Consider the following 21,876-nt stretch of genomic DNA (forward strand, 5'->3'; position numbering starts at 1 on the left):
CCAAAATGAATCGAATGATAAAACACAATGTATTATCAATTACACTTGTGCTATTTTAATGAAGCATTTAAATGTTATTAAAAATAAATTCCATTAACAGCGCACAAGTGAAATACCATTAGCACAACACTCGTGTTCAAATTCACGAAATCACTAGTCATATGATCTAAATCACTGAAATTATGCTAGTAATAATAATGTTACTATTAATACAACCAGCTACACTCAGGCATTCAATACTAGTACTAACATTACTCGGGTAACCTTATGGTGGGAAAAAAACTGTCTAAAAAGAGGTTTAAAATTGGTCAAAAATATGCCAGCAAGCTTGAACCTACTGTAAACTTAGGCCTACCTCACCTGTAGACTTCTTCCTCGAAAGCATCGTTCAATCCATATACTGTGTCACTGTCTTCTCCACATAATCTTTCACTTTGGCTCCGTCAGTTTTACCAGCATTGCTGCAGTGTAACGCAACTCATACAGCAATATCTTTATCTCTATCCGAGTTGTCTAAATTGTATACTATAAATCACAATGAACATCAGCTGTGTAGGCAATTGCTACAGTAACAATTTCACACCAAATGTGCGCCATCTTGGCTAAGGAAACTTTTTAGGAGTCTTTTGTAAACAGCTTGCAAGCAGTGACGTTTTACTGGTAGATAACTGCAACGCTGAGTGCGTTGTAATTTACTAACATGTCCATTATTTCCCGCCAGATTTTCAGTCACTAGGGAAACTGTGTAACTCCGCGACGAAAACTAGTTTTCTTAATGTCAGGTTTTTAAAACTAGTCGTGTCAAAGTAAAGCAGTTTGGAAAGCTAGCGCCAGTCTTTAATAAGGCATATTACTGGTGTACAAACGTTCACCAATTTCCAATTTTCATTTAAAATATCAAACTCATTCACAAAATAAAAGTACTCTCGAACCTCGCATACCAACACTTATCTACGTGTAAAAGCAAGCCAAACAGACAACTGTGTAAAAAAGCGAGAAGTTGTGTGTATTGCTGTTATGCATGTTTAAATGGACCTGAGACGTTATGTTAGAAGTGAGGTACGTATTCCACACTTGAGATTTAGCATACAACTAATTAAAATGACTAAGAATGAACTTTTTATATCTTTTATTGCAAAGAAAAGTTAAACAGATTTTGTGCATTTACATTTTAAAATCTATACAAATATTCAAAAGCTTTTTTCCCTGCACATTGTAAAAGTTGTTAATATTTGTAAATTTTAATCGTTAGCCCTACTGAAGTTTAACAATACTAGTACCATATTTAATGACCTTTAGATATAATTTACAAGAAATAAATTCGTAAACTAGCCTATAAGTATAACGTAAAGTTTTAGAAAAGTAAAGACAAAACTAGTACCAGCACAAGTAAGACGATAAACTGGTTATGTTTCGAAAAACTCTGTCCAGATATTACAATTTTTGTTGTTTTTTAATATTACTGATTTGACAACCGACTAGTTTTTTACGCCTTCTGTTGTCGTTAAAATGTATCGTAGGTACAATGCATGATGGTAATGTATCACAAAGACAACTGTGGCATGTTAATTTCTTTCTATGCTGTCTGGTATCCGACTGTAAATCTGAAAGTTGTATTGAAATAACCTCAATTAGTGTAACTAGACTGTTTAGTTAATAATTATTGTTGTGCTTTTCTGATTATATGCTTCATGATTTTTGATCGGCCAAATTTTTAGTAAAATATCCTTCTTTTACACGGGTGCGGGTCTTAAAAATAACATTTAAAATGAGAATATGATCATTTTTAACACCCTTAAACAATATGTGATATTTAATTTAATGTATTAACATTATACATCTTATTTAGTGCTTATTTATGAACAGTTGAGAGGTGACTTCCCTCAGATCCCTGGACTGTAATTAATTCTCTCCTTGTTTACAAAGTCTGAGACTGGCACACAAGACTGTGAGTGAAAAACTATCGTCTACCTATATGCTTGAGAACACTTGCAAAGTAGTTTAAAAAATGGGCCTAATGTGGGAAAATATCAGCACACAACCCACTAAGTTATGTTACGAGAAGATTAAATATTTTCCAACTTTTTAAACGAATATAATTTTGACAGTACGTTTTCTGTTGTTTTTCTCGGAGCATCCGAAGGCAAAATTTTATTATTGTGATTGATCTAAGTTACAGTTTTTATTTTCCATGTTAATATGTTATGTTACCGAATGTCTTTGTGAGACACGTAAAGAATAATACCTAGATTTGGTGGGGAAGTTGTAACAGAAAAAAAAAAAAAGGGAATAGGAAGAAAAATAATAGAAAATAAAGTAACGGTACAGAATTGAAGTACCTGTATTAGAAAACACGTTTTAAATATATTTAAAGCCACTAAAATGTTGCCCTCTTCTCGAACATTAACTTTTAAGCCTCTCGTGTACAATAAATGAATCGTGAATAGATGGGTATTAGGAAACTACAAATGGGGAAACCAAGTTGTCCGACCTTTTTCCAGAAATTATAGATGGCGTACCGCGTAAAAGCTATTCTGTGATTGGGTTGCTTTACGAATTTTAATTACCATTTTTAACTCGCTTTCTTTGAATGTTCCACTGAAGTGTACTGTAGCCACTATTTAGATACAACTGACAGTTCTAGACTCAGACGCGCTTTGAAAAACCAACTACGTTAACAACTGACTCTGTTGTCTAAGGAAGAAAGTGTTGCTGTCTTATCCATAAAGACTAAGGAAGTATGTGTTACTGTTGTATTCATATAGATAAAGGAATAATGTGCTGTTATATTGACGTATACGCGCTCGTATGTAAGATTGCATGCTTCAAATGTTAAACTGTAAAATTGGTCTTACAAAAAGAGGTCGGATGTCAACGTTACTTATTATTCACGATTTTTAGTCTGATATACATCTTTACCGCTGTGCTTAATTTTTAGCTGTTCTTTGGATACAGCCAAGATTTTCAGGAAATCTGGAGAAATGCAATAGTTATACAGTGTTTATATATTATTTCGAAGTGAAATAAAGACGTTGAAGACATTTAAAGAAATAATCAGTTTCAAAAACTATCGACTTTACATGTAAAATATCAACTATGGTTTCCAAATTTAAAGTGCTGATGCATAAAGTAAAACTCGGTAGAAATAATTCCAACGTTTACGAGGAAAATAGCATATGCAGCAGATTGTTTTTGAATTTCGCGCAAACCTACACCAGGGTCATCTGCACTAGAAGCCCTTAAGTTAGCGGTGTTAATCGGGATTTGTAATTTTAAAACGATGCGATTTCATCCCACTTAATCTACTTGTAATATTACTTTGAAGAGTATTTTGTTCACCGTATTAACTGATAACAAACACATTAAAATATCCAACCCAGATTTATGTGTTATTACTTTTACCTTGCCTGTGTTACAACACTTACATTAACTGATTTACTACCCTTCACTCCTATGTTATAATGTTCTTACCTTATCTGTTTACTACTCTTATTTTGCCTGTTTACCTACACATACCTTGCCTATTTTAATCATGGCCAAGTGGTTATGGCGCTTCGACTCATAATCCGTGGGTCGCGGGTTCGAATCCCCGTCACACCAAACATGCTCTCTCTTTCAGCCGTGGGGGCGTTATAATGTGGCGGCCAATTTTACTATTCGTCGGTAATAGTGTAGCCCAAGAGTTGGCGGTGGGTGATAATGACTAGCTGCCTTCCCTCTAGTCTTACACTGCAAAGTTAGGAAAGGCTAGCGCAGGTAACCCTCGTATAGCTTTGCGTGCAATTAAAAACAAACCAAACCAAATTCACAATGTCCCAATGAGAGGTGCGAGTCATATCTTCACATCTGTTTACACATTAATAGTGTTTATCTTAAGTAGCTGTTTAGGGTTTAGCTCTTGGCAACTCAGTGGTGGCATTGTGTTTTGCAGGTTGACCATAAAAAAGAAGAAATGGGATCGCGTAATATACTTCAAAAACCTGCACTGAACCTTGCGCAATACCTTACTTCACAGAAGAAGACTTGAGTTATCTTCCAGCAGATACCGAATCTTATAACATGCCAGTTCCAAGCGAAAATATTTGGAAAAAATTTGATCTTCCAAAATCTCCACACTCGCCTGAACTAGATCTGTACGAGGACTGTCATCTCCCACTCAGTGAACAGGAACACTTACAGCTGGAATCAAGTAGTGATTTTGAATCTTCACGAAACATTTCCGATCTTGATTTTAGTGTTCTTAGTTGCTGGCCACGACAGATGAAACCAGCAGCGATCAAAGATGGTCTGAAGGTAGAGTTAATGCATGACTGCATGTGGTCTGGCCTTTGTTCGGACGATTGCAAACAGAAAGAACAACTTGCAACTTTTGGATTCACTTCTAGAACTTGTCCTCCCATAAATCCTTCGTCACTCGCTAGTCTTTCAGCAACGACAAACTCTCAGTCCTTAGCTGATGATTCTTCTACCATCCTTCCCCGAAGATCAGGTCCTTTGAGTAATGACCACAGTTATTATCAATCTCATTTCCAAACTCAAAATGGGTACCATAAAACAAACAAGTTACATCATTGCGATTCAACGCCTAATAGGCCAAATGTGGAGCACTACGACAGTGACACTTCATCACACTTCGGTGAGTGAATGTCAACCTGTGATATCTTAACCTCATAATCTGTTGTATCTGTAGTGGATTTACAGTTATAAGTTTATTATAGTACCAACGTTTGTTTCTGTATAGTTTTATTTTTTTGCATGTGACGTATATTTTTACTGTGTATTGCAATAATCCCGCCTGTTCTCGGAATTTGTAGAATATTCTTGAAAGTAAAAATCAACAATACTTGTTTTACGAAAACACGTTAGAATATTGTTGAAATGTCTAGAAACTCGATGCTCCGAACGATAAATAGTAGTAATATTATTGGAGTGTTTTAGTCTATTTGCTATAGACCTAGGAAACTATAATTGTTATTAACGCCTTTTAATCGAAAAACTACAGAATTATACCACGAACGTTTATAGAATTCAAACATGTTCAACCATTCAAATTCAGTGAATTACTTCAGACGTTAAAATTTGTACTAGGATATTAAATATCATCATCGGTAAAAGTAATCCGTTTGAGTCTAGTCAAGCTAGCTAGCTTCAGTGAGCTGTGATAATATCGATTCAGAATTAATTTGCTCGTCATGGTACTGGATTGTCGATAAAATATTCAGTTCTTAACGGGATATAAGATTGAATTTGGTTGTTAAGTTTGTAAAAACTGTTGCGTATAAACTATCATTTGTAATTACTATTAGTAATAACAGTTATAACTTGTATTGTTGTTTGTGTATTAAAATATATTTGTTTTAGAAAGAAAATTATATGTATCGGTCTTGTTCGCAAATACTATCAATTTGATACATACACTGCTGGCCAAAATCTTAAAGCCAATGAACATAAAGAAAAAAACATGCATTTTACATTGTTATACTCAACCACTTATTGGGAATAGAGCTTCGAAAGATGAAAATAAGAAACGGGAAAATAAAAAAAAAAATTAGCATTTAATAGGGAAAATGTGAACACTATGAAATTAGCCTAAATACTAGTTGGTCAAAAGTTTAAGACTATACTGAAACAAAGCGTTAATCGGTAAACACGGAACGAAATTTAATCATTTCTGTTCAAGCATTAGCGTTGTCAACATCTCCCACTGACATCTCCTGTGTTACATTGAGTAAAAACATGGCAAAGGCTAAAAAGTTGGCAGAGTTTGAATGTGGCAGAATTGTCGAGCTGCAAAAGCAAGGTCTCTCTCAACGTGCCATCGCTGGTGAGATTGGGCGCAGTAAAACTGCTGTTGCAAATTTCTTAAAAGACCCTGATGGATACGGAACGAGAATTTCAAGTGGTAGGCCCAAGAAAATTTTGCCGCCGTTGAGATGGAGGATTCGACGGGTTGTCCGGCAAGACACCAGCCGATCGTCGAACCAGATTAAGGCCCTTACGAACGCAGAATGCAGCTCAAGAACAATATGACAGCTTCTACGAGAGAAAGGCTTTAAAAACCGTAAACGTCTTCAAAGGCCACGCCTCCTTCCACAGCACGAAACAGCTCGGTTAAACACTGCTGAGAAGCACCAAACATGGGATGTAGAAAAGTGGAAGAAGGTTTTGTTCTCTGATGAGAAAAATTTAACCTGGATGATCCAGATGGCTTCCAATGTTACTAGCACGATAAGGATATCCAACTGGAGACATTTTCTACACGACACAATGGAGGAGGTTTCATCATGATCTGGGGTGCTTTCTCCTTCCATGAAACAATGGAGCTTCAGGTTATACAGCGACGTCAAACAGCAGCTGGCTACATTGGCAAGTTGGAGAGAGCATCCATATTGACTGAAGGCTCACGTTTGTGTGGAAATGACTGGATCTTTCAGCAGGACAACGCTGCAATCCACAATGCGCGCAGGACAAAGGACTTTTTCATGGCGAATAACGTGATTTTTTGGACCATCCAGCGTGTTCGCCCGAACTGAACCCCATTGAAAATGCTTGGGGGTATATGGCAAGGGAAGTCTATAGAAATGGACGTCAATTCCAAACAGTGCATGATCTTCGTGTAGCCACATTTACCACTTGAAATAACATTCCAGCCGGCCTTCTACAAACGCTTATATTGACCATGCCAAAGCGAATGTTTGCAGTTATTCGCAATGACGGCCGTGCAACTCGCTACTGAGACCTCTTATTGGACATTTCCTACCTTGTTTAGGGTTTCTTTTGGTATGGTCTTAAACTTTTGACCAGCTAGTATTTTGGCTAATTAAATAGTGTTCACATTTTCCCTATTAAATGCTAATTTTTTTTCCCCTTTTCTTAATTTTCATCTTTCGAAGTTCTACTCAAATAAGTGGTTGAGTGTAACAACGCAAAATGCATATTTTTTTCTTTATGTTCATTGGCCTTAAGATTTTGGCCAACAATGTATTAAACTTTAATTATATTCAATTTCAAATTTCTGGTCCTTTGAGATTATAACACGTAACTTGTTTTTGAATTAAGCACAAAGCTACACAATTGGCTATCTGTGTTCTGCCCACCTCGGGTATCGAAACCCGGTTTTTAGCGTTGTAAGTCCGCAGACATGCCGCTGAGCCACTGGGGGGCAATACGTAACTTACATAACATAATAAATCGGAGACTCGTCCGAAATAATGCGTAACATAATAAACTGGGGGCTCGTGTCCGAGATCTGAATAAGAAAAAAACAATCGAAATAAATTAAAATTCATATCATATGATTTATATTTATCAGTCCCAACAATATTTTATCATGTCTGTTTATCAAAATTTTCATGAATCAACCTCTCCTTCCTTAGCAACTAGAAAAATATAATAAAAGTGAATTCCTTGAAGTTGCCATAATTTTAGAATTAAGATTAAAAATCAACGAGAAATAAAAACTAAAAAAACTGTATTGTTTAAATATCAGTTGATGATGATTTGTTGTCTGAGGAAGCATTAGGGGAATACTGTAATGTCTCCACTAGCCAATCAGGATTGAGTGATAAAGACAAGTTAGAAGTCCAACTAAAACTCAAACAAATCGAGCTTGAGCAAACATGCATCGAAGCAGAAAGAGAAAGCAAATGACTCGAGGTCGAGCAAGCTGCTATCGAAACCGAAAGAGAGAATAAACGTTTTGAGGCTGAACAAGCCCTTATTGAAACTTGTCAGTATATTAAGATACTATCATTTAATGCAAATGAAGTTGATAAATACAGGGTGTTCGGAAAGTCACTGTGCAGTTTTGTAATCGTATTTTATTCAGTCTATTTCAAGCCAGCAACTGATAGCGGTGTTTAGAAACAAAATAAGAAGGATCCAGGCCTGTATTGATGCCAACGGGGGTCACTTTCAACATTGTTTATAATTGTCATTCTTATTTACCTTTTGTATTCTATGTTGAAACATGTCTGTTAATAAATATATAAGTACACAGTGACTTCCCGAACACCCTGTATATCCATCATTTTGAAAGTTGGAACCATGGAATGGCCCACCGAAAAATGGTCATAATTATTACAGTGTTTTCTTTATTGGTAAAGCATAAGACTTATGCTGCTCTGTCTCTAGAAGACTGCCTCAATTATGATAAGGTTAAAATTGCTATCCTCAAAGCAGACGATTAGTACTGGAGACTTATCGCCAAACGTTTCGAGCTTATCGCAAAAAAAAACAACCAAACTTATATAGAATTCGCCCACGAAAAATTTTATTTTTAATAGATGGTGTAATTCTATGCATATGGGTAACAACTGCGACAAAGTAAGACAATTATATGTACAAAGGACGACCTCAAAATTTATTTGGATGAAAAGAAAGTAGAAACACTACAAGAAGCAGCTTCTCTTTTGGTGATCACACTTTAACACACAGAAACCACTTTTCATAAAAAGAAATTCTTGCCAGCTCAGGAAAAACCTGTTTCTGTCCATTTCACTAAAATTGAAAATTATTCTAAAAAAAAAATCCAGCTCCTATGGTTCGAAATCTACAGACAGTCATCATAAAACTTTATCCAAATCATCAGAGTCTGTCTGTTATTTCTGTAAAAAATCTGGTTATTTTTTATCTAATTGTTGGAGTTTGAATAAAGAAAAAGAAAATGATACAACACCCAGTGCATTTGTGTTCAAATCTGAACATAGTTTCACCAGATCATCCAATGTTGTTTATTTGGCCACTGATAAAAAAAAAAAAAAAAGGCTGATATAGTTAGGAAGGAATTTTGAGCTTTAGTGTCTGTTGGTTCTGTGTCTTTGACAAATGCACTCCTAATCCCGTACCCATATGTATTTTTGTATTACTGGGGTGACTCAAACATTATTATTAGGTGTATTTCCTTTAAATTCGAGGTTTACCGCTGGTGAGTCTTTTAATGGCTCAGAATATTGAAAGTTGGTTTTGTTAATGCTCCTTTTCATAATATTTATTTAACATCAAACCTAGTTTCGGAACCAGTTGCGGTTAGGGTAAAACTTATTCTGCCAACTTAAGATGTATCATTATTGTCGTGAAACTTTGGATGAGGGGGAAAGTTGTTGCTCAACCCAAAACTGGTAGTGAGCCGATCACTGTTTCATCCAGAAGTGTTTTCTCGTGTACTGTAACTCGAGCTCGGGCTAAGAAATCAAGCCAAAAAGAAATGATAAACACATGTTCAGAGAATATTATTATAGATTTGTCACAGACATATTTCAGGGTTCGACATAGATCTTGTGAATGTTTGTCCTATTTACAAGTCATTGGTGAATGATAATGATTGACATGGTAGATCTGGTTCGCTTGGTTAAGTACCGTTTACCAGAAGTAAACTGATATGAGCAAGAAAAGGATCCGCAGATCTCCTCAATTTTTAAATATGCGTGTGTATGTGTTTGTGTATTTTCCTATAGCAATGCCATATAGGGCTATCTGCTGAGCCCACCGAGGGGAATCGAACCCCTGATCTTAGCGTTGTAAATCCGGAGACTTACCGCTGTAGTAGCGGGGAGCTTTAAATATGCACTTCCAATGAATGAACTGAAGAAAGTTACAATTGGTTACTTCTTCGAAAATGGAAATGACGTAAAAACCCGATAACCTAGTGCTTTCACAAAGTGGACCTTCCTTTTTCAGTTTATCCCTGAAGAAGTAAGGCCCACCATTTAAAGCGTTCGGATTATAGGGTTTACATTTTATTTCTATCAAGAATTAGTGAACCTACGTGTTTTTCTAACATCATGAACTCGTCAAAAATGGTGTGTGCTCTTGAGAAAATGGAGACCACCAAATGTACCAGCTTCAGAGGACTTGCTGTAGTTCTTCAAATAGTTGTTCCAGAAGCATATCATTCTGAAATATTGAAGGTTGCCCATGAACTCCCCATGGGAGATTACGTAGCTGTGACAAGACATGTTACGAAATTATGAGACATTTCTTTTAGCCAAAAATTAGGCATGGTGTTTCTCACTTTCGTAATGTTTGTCATACTTGTCAAGTGACTGGAAAACCTCATAAGAAAATTTCTATTGCTCCTGTAAAACATATCCCAACGTTCGAAGAACATCTCATTCATGTAATAATTGACTGTGTTAAGCATAAAAGATGATATTTATATTTAAGCACTTTCAGGTGCTTTGTAATTTTGTTATCAAAAAGTTGTTTGTATCATTATGTTATATATTTTCATGATTATTGAAATTGTATAATTCTTTAGCAATGTATTGTATTTAATAGATTATCTATATATGTGTAATATCATGTATAAAAACTGTGTAACTCAAATTTTTAATTTTCTAACGTGGAGGCGTGACTGATTTACCATTGTACGTTTATTTAAGTACCTATGCTTGTTTCTGTAACATTTACTCTTTGCATGTATTTTTTTCTTGACTGTTTATTTCGCAATCTCTCCTGTTCTCGGAATTTGTAGAAGATTCTTGAAGGAACAGATAAATAGTATTTGTTTTACGAAAACGCGCTACACTATTGTTGAAACGTCGAGAAACTCGCATAATTACTCTATAAAAACCGACGCGCCGAAATCCAAGTAGTAATAATATTATTGGACAGCTGCAGTCAGTGTGCTATAAGCCTAATAAGCTATAATTGAAAGCAATTAATCAAAAAATTACAGAATTTGACCAAGAACGTTTATAGATTTGGAATATTATCAACCGTTCAACTTCAGTGAATTACTTCGGACGTTAGAATTTCTACTAGAATTTAAATATCATCTTCGGTAAAAGTCAACCGTGTGAGGCCAGTCAAGCTAGCTTGCTTCAGTGAAGTGTTTATTTTTGCAATTCTCGCAAAGCTACACAAGGGCTATCTGTGCTAGCCGTCCCTAATTTGGCAGTGTAAACCTAGAGGAAGGCAGCTAGTCATCACCACCCACCGCCAACTCTTGGGTTACTCTTTTATCAACGAACAGTGGGATTGGCTGTACATTGTAATGCCTCCACGGTTGAAAGGGCGAGCATGTTTGGTGTGACGGGGAATCGAACTCGCGACCCTCGGATTACGAGTCGAGTGCCTTAACCACCGGGCCGTTCCGGGCCTCAGTGAAGAAAGACTATTAATTCATTCATCAGTTCTTGACCGGAGATAAGATTCAGTATTGTCTGTAAATTTGCAAAACTGCTGTAAATAAACCATTATTTGTGTTAACTACTAATAATAAACGTTTTTAGTCCAGCATGGCCAGGTGAGTTAAGGCGTTCGACTGGAAATCTGAGGCTCAAGTCCTTGTGACACCAAACATGCTCACCCTTTCAGTCGTGGGTGCGTTATAATGTGGCGGTTAATACCACTATTCGTTGGTAAAAGAGTAGCTTAAGAGTTGGCGGGGGATGGTGATGACTAGCTGCCTTCCCTCCAGTCTCACACTGCTAAATTAGGGACGGCTAGCGCAGATAGCCGTCATGTAGCTTTGCGCGGTATTCAAAACAAATAAACAACCGTTTTTATTAAGTATTATTTTTTGTTTGTTTAATTAACTTCTCAATTCATATTCAAATTTCCGTACGTAATGTAATATATCGGAGACTCGTCCAAAATAAATTTGGCCCGGCATGGCAGGGTGGTTAAGGCACTCGACTCGTAATCTGAGGGTCGTGGGTTCGAATCCCCGTCACATCAAATATGCTCTTTTAGCCGTGGGAGCGTTATAATGTGACGCTCAATTTCATTGTTCGTTGGTAAAAAAGTAGCTCAAGAGTTGGCGGTAAGTGGTGATGACAAGCTACCTTCCATCTAGTCTTGCACTTCTAACTTAGGGACGGCTAGTGCATATTGCCCTCGCGTAGCTTTGCGTGAAATTCCAAACAAACCGAAATAAATTTATATGCAAAAACGGCTCGTTTGGGCTGAGAAAACACTTTACATAAACTATAATACGTAACATACCTTAATCTTATAAACTTTGGTATCTCAATCTCATAATTCATGGTATTTTATCATAAAAGCATTATTCAGGATGACATCATTGAGAAGTTTATATGTATTCTATCAGTTCTTGTTATGCATCAGAAGAACGCTTCTGTGAAGCCAAACCAGTTAAGCCCAACTGCACTTTCTACTTTACCAAAAATTTATTTAACTTGTAAGCAGGATTTGTCTCTTTATAATGAACAATTTAAAATACTAAAAAAATTCAATCTAAACCAATAGAATGTTATAAATTATTGCAAATTCTACAAACAAATATATATTTTTTTTAATTTATACTAGTGCGAAAATTCGGATACGAAACATTTATCTATTCTGGCATTTTGTATTTCAATGCACACAATTTATAAATCATGAATACAGTGCTGTGTGTTTAAAGAAATGAAAACAGTTAAGTGACCTCCCTAGACTTCTCATTATAGGGTTGGTATGTAGGCTTTTGAACGAATCTGATGGCCGTGAGGAGAGTTTGATTGGTCCTAGAGATTGAAAGTATTTTACAAAGTGTGATACCAGCCATACATCTCTATTAAAAGAAGAAGAAAAAACACTGAGTTGAATGGTCTAATCGAGAATAAACAAAAACTGATTGAACTGTCATTAGAACTAGTTTCTTTCAGAACCTGGGCATAAGGGGCAAGTTTTAAACTGAGCATGGTTATGGTACTGGTTCTGAGAGTCCGTAAACAAATGAAGAAATTCACACAAACAAAACCTTAATACCTAAGCACTGCTGTATGAAATAGAACTCTGAAATATGACAAAGTATTTCTCCAAGTACCTTCACCTTTTCACTGTGTAGTACTGTCTACGCCCTCTTTTTCCTTTGCATACTTCCCTACTCCTAATTTCATTTTTTTTTCGTAGTTTGATGAGCCTCTCACGCACATGTACATTACTCTTAATTATATAGTTGACCAATTTTCTTTCGTAGTTCCCATAAAAATTCAAAAAGTAATAAATAAAGAAATCAAAATTTAAATAGTGAAGTTACAACAAATACCGTATAAATTCAGATCGCCAAAACTGGAAAAGTGTTTGTTTTTGTATTTCGCACAAAGCTGTTCAAGGGCTATCTGTGCTAGCCGTCCCTAATTTAGCAGTGTAAGACTAGAGGGAAGGCAGCTAGTCATCACCACCCACCGCCAACTCTTGGGCTTCTCTTTTGCCAACGAATATTGGGATTGACTGTAATATTAGGACGCCCCCATGGCTGAAAGGGCGAGCATGTTTGGTGCGACCTGGATTCAAACCCGCGACCCTCATATTACGAGTCGAACGCCTTAACCCACCTAGCCATGCCGGGCCCTTGAAAAGTGAAATGGATGTCTGTTTACACGGTTATACTTGACAATTAGGGGACCAATAATATGGTTTCCGCTTGACATCACGTGTCAATACAGTGGCACTAGTCAACGTGAAGTTTAGTTTCCTCGAAAAGGGGAGAGGCCGCCTGGAAGGGCTTACTTTTTTAGTCATTCGCACTATCATACAGTAGTGTGTTATCTGTCAGTAAACACTAAAGTGACGTCACATAAATGACGCTTAACGTTATAAATATGTACTGTCGTGACGTCAATAAAACGACCGCATGTCATAAGTCACGAGAAGAATTATGCACTGTGTAGGCTCCAACATAGTATAAAATATAAATTTAAAAAACAAGAAGAAATAAGAATATTTGTCACTCTTAAGCTTGATTTTATTTCTTCGTGAGACAGAATAATGTCGTGGATACTGCCAAAGTAGGCCTATCTTAGTATAATAAGCTCTCCCCAGGTAGTCTATACTGTTTCAATACTAAGTATACCTTTAAAATAAACAAACTGAATCAAGACTAATTTGTTCTAAGTCGTTACTTTTAGTACATAAAACAACTGCTGACTAAGTAACTTTTGGTCTGAGGATGTTTGGATATTCAATATAATAGGGCAAGCAAATATCGCCTTTGGTGCGTCTTAAAACTTATTGCGAGAAATATTTGTCTTTTTACAAGGGCACATTTGGGAACTTAAATTTTCTTATCAAATGAAATGCTGCTTTACCAAAAATTCACAAGTTATAAATTGATTATAATCTATACTGTTCTAAGTAATATAACCTTTCAGAAAATGGCAAGGTTGTGAAATAAAGAGAAAAAAAAAAGCCATAAAATATGTACAACAAACCGTCAATACTGGTGATAGTGGTGTCATCTATACCCTATTACTGTAAGTACGTTATAAGATTTATTATTACAGTGTACGTTGCTGGTATAGCGAGCAATGTATGAACTTATAACGTTAAAATTCAGGGTATGATTCCACGCGGAGGACACAACAGATAGCCCAAAATTCAGGGTATGATTCCACGCGGAGGACACAATAGATAGCCCAAACGGCGCTTTGCGGTAAAACACACACTTATACGGAATACACGATTATACGAAAACAAATTTCGAGCCTCCGTAATAGGGGATCTTAAATTCTATTAAAAATAAGTGTCTTCAACATTAAATTTCTATTTTTAAATAACGGTAACACTCTATGAATTACACAGAAAATACAGATAAATGTCAGTTAAACAAGAAATAATGAATAACATCAGTTTTGTTTTTTCTTTTCGAAAAACGTTCTGGTTCATAATGCAGAAAAGTTATTTTGTTAAATCATGTTTAGTTGAATCGGTATACTTAAATGAGATGTAGCTTTGTGTTTTGGATGCGTTCGTGTCAAGTAGATGACATCAAATATCCAAATTTGGTGTTTCTTAAAACAGTTGTTGAGAAAGAATATTGCAATTCTTGTTGGAATATTTTAAAGCATAATCAGAGATATTAATCAAACACTTGTACCGAATGCCAAATATAGGTTACATAATATAGACTGTTAGAAGTCGTTTTTATTGGGGTTATTCATTTAAAATATAAACAGTATATAAATTGGTGGTGTAGAGCGGGTTTAACTCAGAATTATTGAGAAAATAAGTGTTTTTGTACTGTAGCAGTGATTTCTCTATTTGAATTTAGCCTACATTTACTCAAAACTTGCTCATGTCAACGTACCTAATTTTCTGTTAGATTGACAGTGGAATTTGGCCATCACTCCTAGAAAACACCCACCCAGCCGTAAAATGGTAAACATAATTGTTTAGTGTTTTTTGTTGTTGTTGTTTTTTGTTGTTTTTTGGGGGGGGTGTCAACTATAGAACCTCAAATCAACCGTTCGGCCCTATAACCACTACAAAGATAACTTGACTCAAAGTTAATTGGTGTTGATTTCGTTCAGGGAGGGGAAATAGATGATTTCTTGATATATAAAATATTGCAGTGGCTATTTAGCTGCAAATAAAAATATGAATATTGATAAGCTACGATTACTGCTCACTTAGTTTAGATAGTGAGTAATAGTAAATTACGAGACTGATTTGTTTTAATTCCCTCGATTTTAAAACAAATGATACCTGTTAAAGTAGGGCCGGCATGGCCAAGCGTGTTAAGGCGTGCGACTCGTAATCTGAGGGTCGCGGGTTCGCATCCCCGTCGCGCCAAACATGCTCGCCCTTTCAGCCGTGGGGGCGTTATAATGTGACGGTCAATCCCACTATTCGTTGGTAAAAGAGTAGCCCAAGAGTTGACGGTGGGTGGTGATGACTAGCTGCCTTCCCTCTAGAGTTACACTACTAAATTAGGGACGGCTAGCACAGATAGCTCTCGAGTAGCTTTGTGCGAATTTCAAAAAACAAACAAACAACCCTGTTAAATTTTATTTAATAAATGTCAATATCCGGGTGATCTTCGAACTACTAAATACAACAGCCCATAATTTCACGACCATGAATATTGATAAGCTTTCAATGTGATAACATAATGTTTTGGGACAAAATGGGACCTATTGATCCATCTCGGCTGATCTATTCTCTAAATCAATTTAAAAGTATTAATAAATGAATTCAAAATGAGAGAAGAAATCTTAAAGCCAACCTTTATCATTCATATATATCTCAAGCTTTCTCTTAAACTCACTTAAATTTACTGCTTTTTCAAAATCCAAAGGCCAACCACACTGTTAGAAAAGTAAAACTGTCTTAGCTGAAGGTGACTCCCACCCAGTCATAATTAATAATTGTTTCTCGTATTCCAACTATTCTCACTGTTAAATATGGAGAAAAAGATGTATAAGCTTGTCAATTCCGTTTACAATCTGAAATACTTCAGTCAGATCATTTCCTCTAACTCTTCCCTCCTTAAGAGAAAGTAGTTTGTGAGGTTTCAACCTCTTCACGTATGACTACCCCTTTATCCCAGACACCATTCTCTGAACCATTTTCAACAGTTCAATGTCTTTCCTCAGGTAAAGAGCAAAGGCGGAACACAATATTCCCAATGCTGCCTAATCAATGACCCATACGTGAAGTTATATACTGTTTAGACGTGTATTTAATATTTCTGTAGATACAACCTAACACCCAACTTTCCCTACCACTAGCAACAACACTCTGTTTTAATGACTTTAGATTTATGACTAAATGATCTAAATCCTTCTGTAGATCAGCAGCATGCTTTCACAGCTAGCAACACCTAAGATATTAATATCATCTGCAAATTTAAGTAATTTAGTTATCATTATTTCAACTGTGTCATTCATTTAAATTGAAAAAAGCAAAGGTCCTACAATTTAGCCATGAGGTACCACACATGTAACATCAATCTAGTGTGACTAAACTCTGTTTATAACAACCCTCTGTTTTCTTCCATCCAGCCATTCTTCTATCGAATTACCCAACTTATTTTCACACCTATAGAGATAATTTGCTTTATAAGCCTTTTATGTGTCACCTTTTCAAAAGTTTTCTGAAAATCCAGATACACCAAATCTGTACTCTTACTTTCATCTACATAAGGAGTAACCTTTCCAAAGAATGTCCAAAGATGTGTAAGGCAATATTTTCTCTTAGTGAAACCATGTTGACTATCTGATGACATTCTAAACTTTGTTAAATGACTCTGCAAAGCATCTTTTATCAGACTTTCCAAAACTCTTCCCGTAACTGTGTAAGACTAATGGGGTCTATAATTGCTGTCACAGTTTTTATCATCTCTCTTAAAAATACGCGTTCTATTAACTAACTTTCAATTCTCTGGTCCCTGCCCAGGACTAACTAACTCAGGACCTATTCGAGGACTAACAAACCCTTTCCTTACAGCTGAGTTAATAGCTGTAGCAAACCAGCCAGCCCTTATCTTATTTACATGTAAGCCAACAATTCCAGAACTCTCCCTTTCACTGAATCAAACTCACAAGTCTGACCAACCAATCTGTTCATCCTCATGTGCTAACCTAAGGCTAGCATTTACCCCTAGTGACCTATTTATAACTTCATCCCCACAGTTAATGTTGGGCAGTGTCACTGATAAAAGTAAGTTATGGCTTCTTTATTTATATACTTATTAATTACCTCTGGCCTACATTTACCAAATCATTAGCCCCTATGTACACCACACAAACCGAATCTCTGCTAGTTCCTTTCATTTTATATCCTGCTCTGTCGGTTATATCATCCACCATAGCATAATCTGATTTCTCTCTGTTTATCCCACAGGTTATTCTACCAATATTAATTGTCAGGGAATCGCCTATTACTATAACCTCTTTATTATCCACATCTTTCACTGATTCTTGTTCTCCCTCTAGTAGTTTCTCTTCTGCAAGAAACCATGGGTTAAAATTTGTTACTTAACATAATAAGTTCGCTAGAATCAAATAAGATATTTTTAGTTTTAGCAACAATATTAATCTGTTTAACTTTCTGAGTGTCATTGTTAGCTTATGTATCCCTTACATGTAAAAACTTAAGCTCCTCCTGAAATGGTGCTGCCATTTCTTACAGTCTATGCTTCTCTTTATCTGTTGCTTCTACTTTAATTATAATAGCTTCCAACTTCTCCGTCAATATTCAAACTGTACATACAAATTCCACATCTTCATTTGTAGCTTTTTAAAAGGTAAATGCCAGTTTCGAGATCCCAAATAAAACCCACTCATTGCACCCATTACACGTGACAAACTGTGAATGCTTAACTCTTACACTAGTCTTTAACCATTTTATATATATACTTATAGCCTAAAAATAAATACTTAATACCAGTAGCCTATAGTTAACACAGTTACTGTTAACCCTATCTTTTAACCTGTTCAGTGCCGTAGACGAGATAACTCGTCCAAGCCGATCGGTAACACAGTGCCACAGACGAGTTAATTCGTTCTCAGTAATACCTAACTTCAACGCTAGATGTCAGCACCATACATGTATTTGACCTACTTACAAATTGTTTCACTTTCGATCCAAAATGGCGTCACGAAAAAGTTACAAAATGAAGAAGCATTAGAGTTGTATTGTACCAGCTGAAATACTTGGCATACAACAGGTTAAGAAGGAATTGTATTGGTTTTATCACTAGTCTATCTTTACACTAGAACTTTATTAAAAGTGGCAATAACTAGTTTTGGTATACGTAATGTTAATAAATTAATAAATCTAGTATATTAGTTTTTAGATTGTATTTATTCAATAAAAACAAGGTATTTAAGTTATTTTACGATTTACCAGTAAATTGAAATACACCTGAGCATGAAGTTATTCTTATGTTATTTAACCCTCTTTACTACTTAACTTATGGTATTAAATAATATTCAGAAATCCATAAGATATTATCTTTTCAACGCCCTGTGCTAATATGTTTTGATATTTAAAATGATCATTAATTTTATTATTGTTGTAGATTGTCATTATTAAAATATTTGAACTGCATGATATTTAGTATTTCAAAGTTACTTGGCCCGGCATGGCCAGGTGGATTAAGACGTTCGACTCGTAATCTGAGCGTCGCGGGTTCTAATTTCCGTTGCACTTAACATGCCTGCCCTTTCAGCCGTGGGGGCGTTATAATGTTATGATCAATCCCACTATTCGTTGGTAAAAGAGTAGCCCAAGAGTTGGCGGTGGGTGGTGATGACTAACTGCCTTCTCTCTAGTAATACACTGCTAAATTAGGGAGGGCTAGCGCAGATAGCCCTCGTGTAGCTTTGTGTGAATTTCAAAAACAAAACAAAGATAGCCCTCGTGAGTGGTGATGACCAGCTGCCTTACCTCTGGTCATCACCACTCACCGCCATCTCTTGGGCTATCTTTTGCAAACAAATAGTGGGATTGACCGTCACTTTATAACGCCCTCACGGCTGAAAGGGCGAGTATGTTTGGTGCGACGGGGATTCGAACCCGCGACCCTCAGATTACGAGTCGAACACCTTAACTCACCTGGCCATCAACCATGCCCTTCGTTTTATTCAGATTCTTAATTACCTCGCAAGAAATAATGTAAAACCCAATCTATTTGTTACACGAAACCTTCGATTCTTCTGGAAAGTGTTTTGAATCATACTGGGTAGTGAAGGTTGCTTTTACACTTCCCTTTCTAGTCTTCTTTGCCTATGTTTTTTTTTCCTGTTCTTTGTTAAACTTCAAAGATGGAGTTTCTTATACAATAAGTCACTTTTCTTGTTATGTCAACATTAAACTGTTTCGAGTCCTTAGTAATTTTTATTTCTGTGAGATATTAACGTTTTTTAGTTTTTTCGCTAACATAATGATTAGCGAAACACTATTGCTTTGGACAATATTATTATTGTTTGTGAATGTGCTATTATCTAGTTTAACCTTTACGCCTAAAGTTCGGTAAAAATCACTAACAGCAGAGAAATGTTGAAAAAGAACCAGAACATTTATTTAACGAAATCTTTATCACAAATTTTAGGCATAGCTTTCTATTTGTATCTTTGTTGTAGTTAAAATATACAGTGGGATTTAAAACAAAAACGTAAATATCTTCAGATCTTAATCTATCTTTTATTATGTTGCAGTTAAAGAAGAAGATGCGACTATCGAAGTATCACCATCCAAGATTAAAAAGAAAGGATTGTTGACACTTAGTGAAAAAAGCATTCCACGCAAATTATCATATTCTATCGATGATGAAAAACTGGTTGTCCGGAAAGCGATTGAACTGGTTGTGTTACCATGCGATAACAGTGCCCTTTGTGTTGCTATCGGACGTAGTAAGCCGTCAGGGAATTCAAAGATTGAACTACAGGAAGTTCGAAATAAATAAATCACGGACTAGAAGAAAATACAGCAGTCGATCTAGCCTTAACTCTGAAGATTCCATAAGAGTTAGAAAAGAGCACAGCAGCATGGAAAGGAAAAGACGAAACGATTTACGTTTCGCCTTTCAGATCCTCAAAGAAAATGTTCCTGATTTAAAAGACAATTCTAAGGCCCCAAAAGTAATGATTTTAGAAAAGTCAGCTGCATATATTTACCAGTTAACTAAAACAAGCCAGATGTTAGATCAAACACTGAAAGCTGAAGTGAAGAAGGAACTGGAACTCCAGCAGAAACTACGACAGCTACAGAACAGTGCCTGTAATGTTTGTATAACTGATTTATAGTATTATACGTGTCATATGCAGACAGAGGTAACGGCTGATAATGGAAGACAAATCACTTTGTTCTATGCTCTATAAATCTTCAATTGTTGAATGTTTTTTTCTCACTTTAATACAATAACATAAAATAACAAATTTACCACGTTGTATTTTATAGTATGAACATATTAATCTTAGAATTAAATTTTTGTTGCCAGCAGTTAAATGTAGACTGTTTCCACCTACTAAGAAAGTAAATAAAAATTTAGAGTGAAGCTATAATATATATATTATTAGTTTTTAGTGTCATGTTTCGTAAACAGACGACTAGGGTATTGTGTATTAACTTGGGCTTAGCATAAGTTGAAATATTTAAAAGTACCATCGAAAGAGAATCGTAGGCTTACTGGGTAATTATAAACGTTTTCAGAGAGGTGCGCGTTTACACTACAATGTATTTGCAGCACATTACTCTGAACGTCTCGCTGAATCGTTAGGTAACTTGTCTGTATAGAGATTTAGGTGTTTGTATACCTCTTCCTCCCCCTCAATACATGGTGAATTATTTCAAATTACTACACGGGGATCGCTCCACGCACTCACTCTGATTCGTATAGATAATTATTGTAATATTGATGTGTTGAATGCAATATATTTTCATTAATTCATGCGAAGTTCTACACATGGAGAACAGTTCATGATGTAGTGTTCACATTTTTTCCTTCATTTTAAATTTCCTCCGTAATATAAAACTAATGAAGAGTTAGAAGTAACTCATTATGTAGTCTTACTTTACGTTTATTTCTACTGTATGTGTAAACTAGGGAGAAGTGCTTTGGATTATTTTCATCATCTATACAGTAACAATCTAGTTCCCTTAGTAATTCGTTTATGCACTAATATTTCTCGAAATAATGTAACGAGTTATGTAGGAGTCTATCGGTTATTGTTTCTATGTTTGCTTGACTTCATTAATTTTGAGGAGATTGATCTTGGTACTTTGTATGCTGTTGTAAGTAAGGAATTTTGTACTGTTTGTTATTTAGTTTTAATATTATTTATGTGTGTGAGCCACTTTAATTTGGAATGGTACGTTAAGCCTAAGAATGTTGTTGATGTAGTTTGGAGAAATGCTCTGTACATGTATTGTTGGTGAGCATTTTCTTTAACGTTTGGTTAGTTTTGTAAACATTGGTAATTGATTTTTTGGGAGGGACATTTATATTCATGTGATATTTTTGACGATATTAGACTATTCTATTTAACTAACATTGTAGATATTTGGTTGTTATAGACGGAGTGTATACACTTTTCTAGCCTGTCACATCATCTGTGAAGTGTGAAGATTATAATACGTCATAAGATCATAATAAATAGTTGCTCCTTGGTGGGTTACCTTTAAATTTGAAGAATTAAACGCTAT

The 21,876-nt window shown here is 35.7% G+C and overlaps 1 protein-coding gene across 1 annotated transcript; it reads left to right on the forward strand.

The window, feature by feature from the left end:
- The first annotated feature begins 3,980 nt into the window (after positions 1 to 3,980).
- On the forward strand, positions 3,981 to 20,137 carry LOC143235641 (uncharacterized). The gene is made up of 2 exons (XM_076473868.1): positions 3,981 to 4,636; positions 19,890 to 20,137. The coding sequence occupies exons 1-2, from the start codon at positions 4,060 to 4,062 to the stop codon at positions 20,135 to 20,137; spliced, it is 825 nt and encodes a 274-aa protein (XP_076329983.1). The 5' UTR covers positions 3,981 to 4,059.
- Positions 20,138 to 21,876: the final 1,739 nt, after the last annotated feature.

This window comes from Tachypleus tridentatus, chromosome 12, assembly GCF_004210375.1.
Source record: "Tachypleus tridentatus isolate NWPU-2018 chromosome 12, ASM421037v1, whole genome shotgun sequence".
NCBI lineage: Eukaryota > Metazoa > Arthropoda > Merostomata > Xiphosura > Limulidae > Tachypleus > Tachypleus tridentatus.

What these genes read in the sequence shown, in the direction of transcription:
- LOC143235641 (XM_076473868.1), top strand. Translation starts at nt 4,060, where the DNA reads ATGCCAGTTCCAAGCGAAAATATTTGGAAAAAATTTGATCTTCCAAAA. An exon ending in TGACACTTCATCACACTTCG is followed by an intron (nt 4,637 to 19,889) that starts GTGAGTGAATGT and finishes ATTATGTTGCAG; the next exon opens with TTAAAGAAGAAGATGCGACT.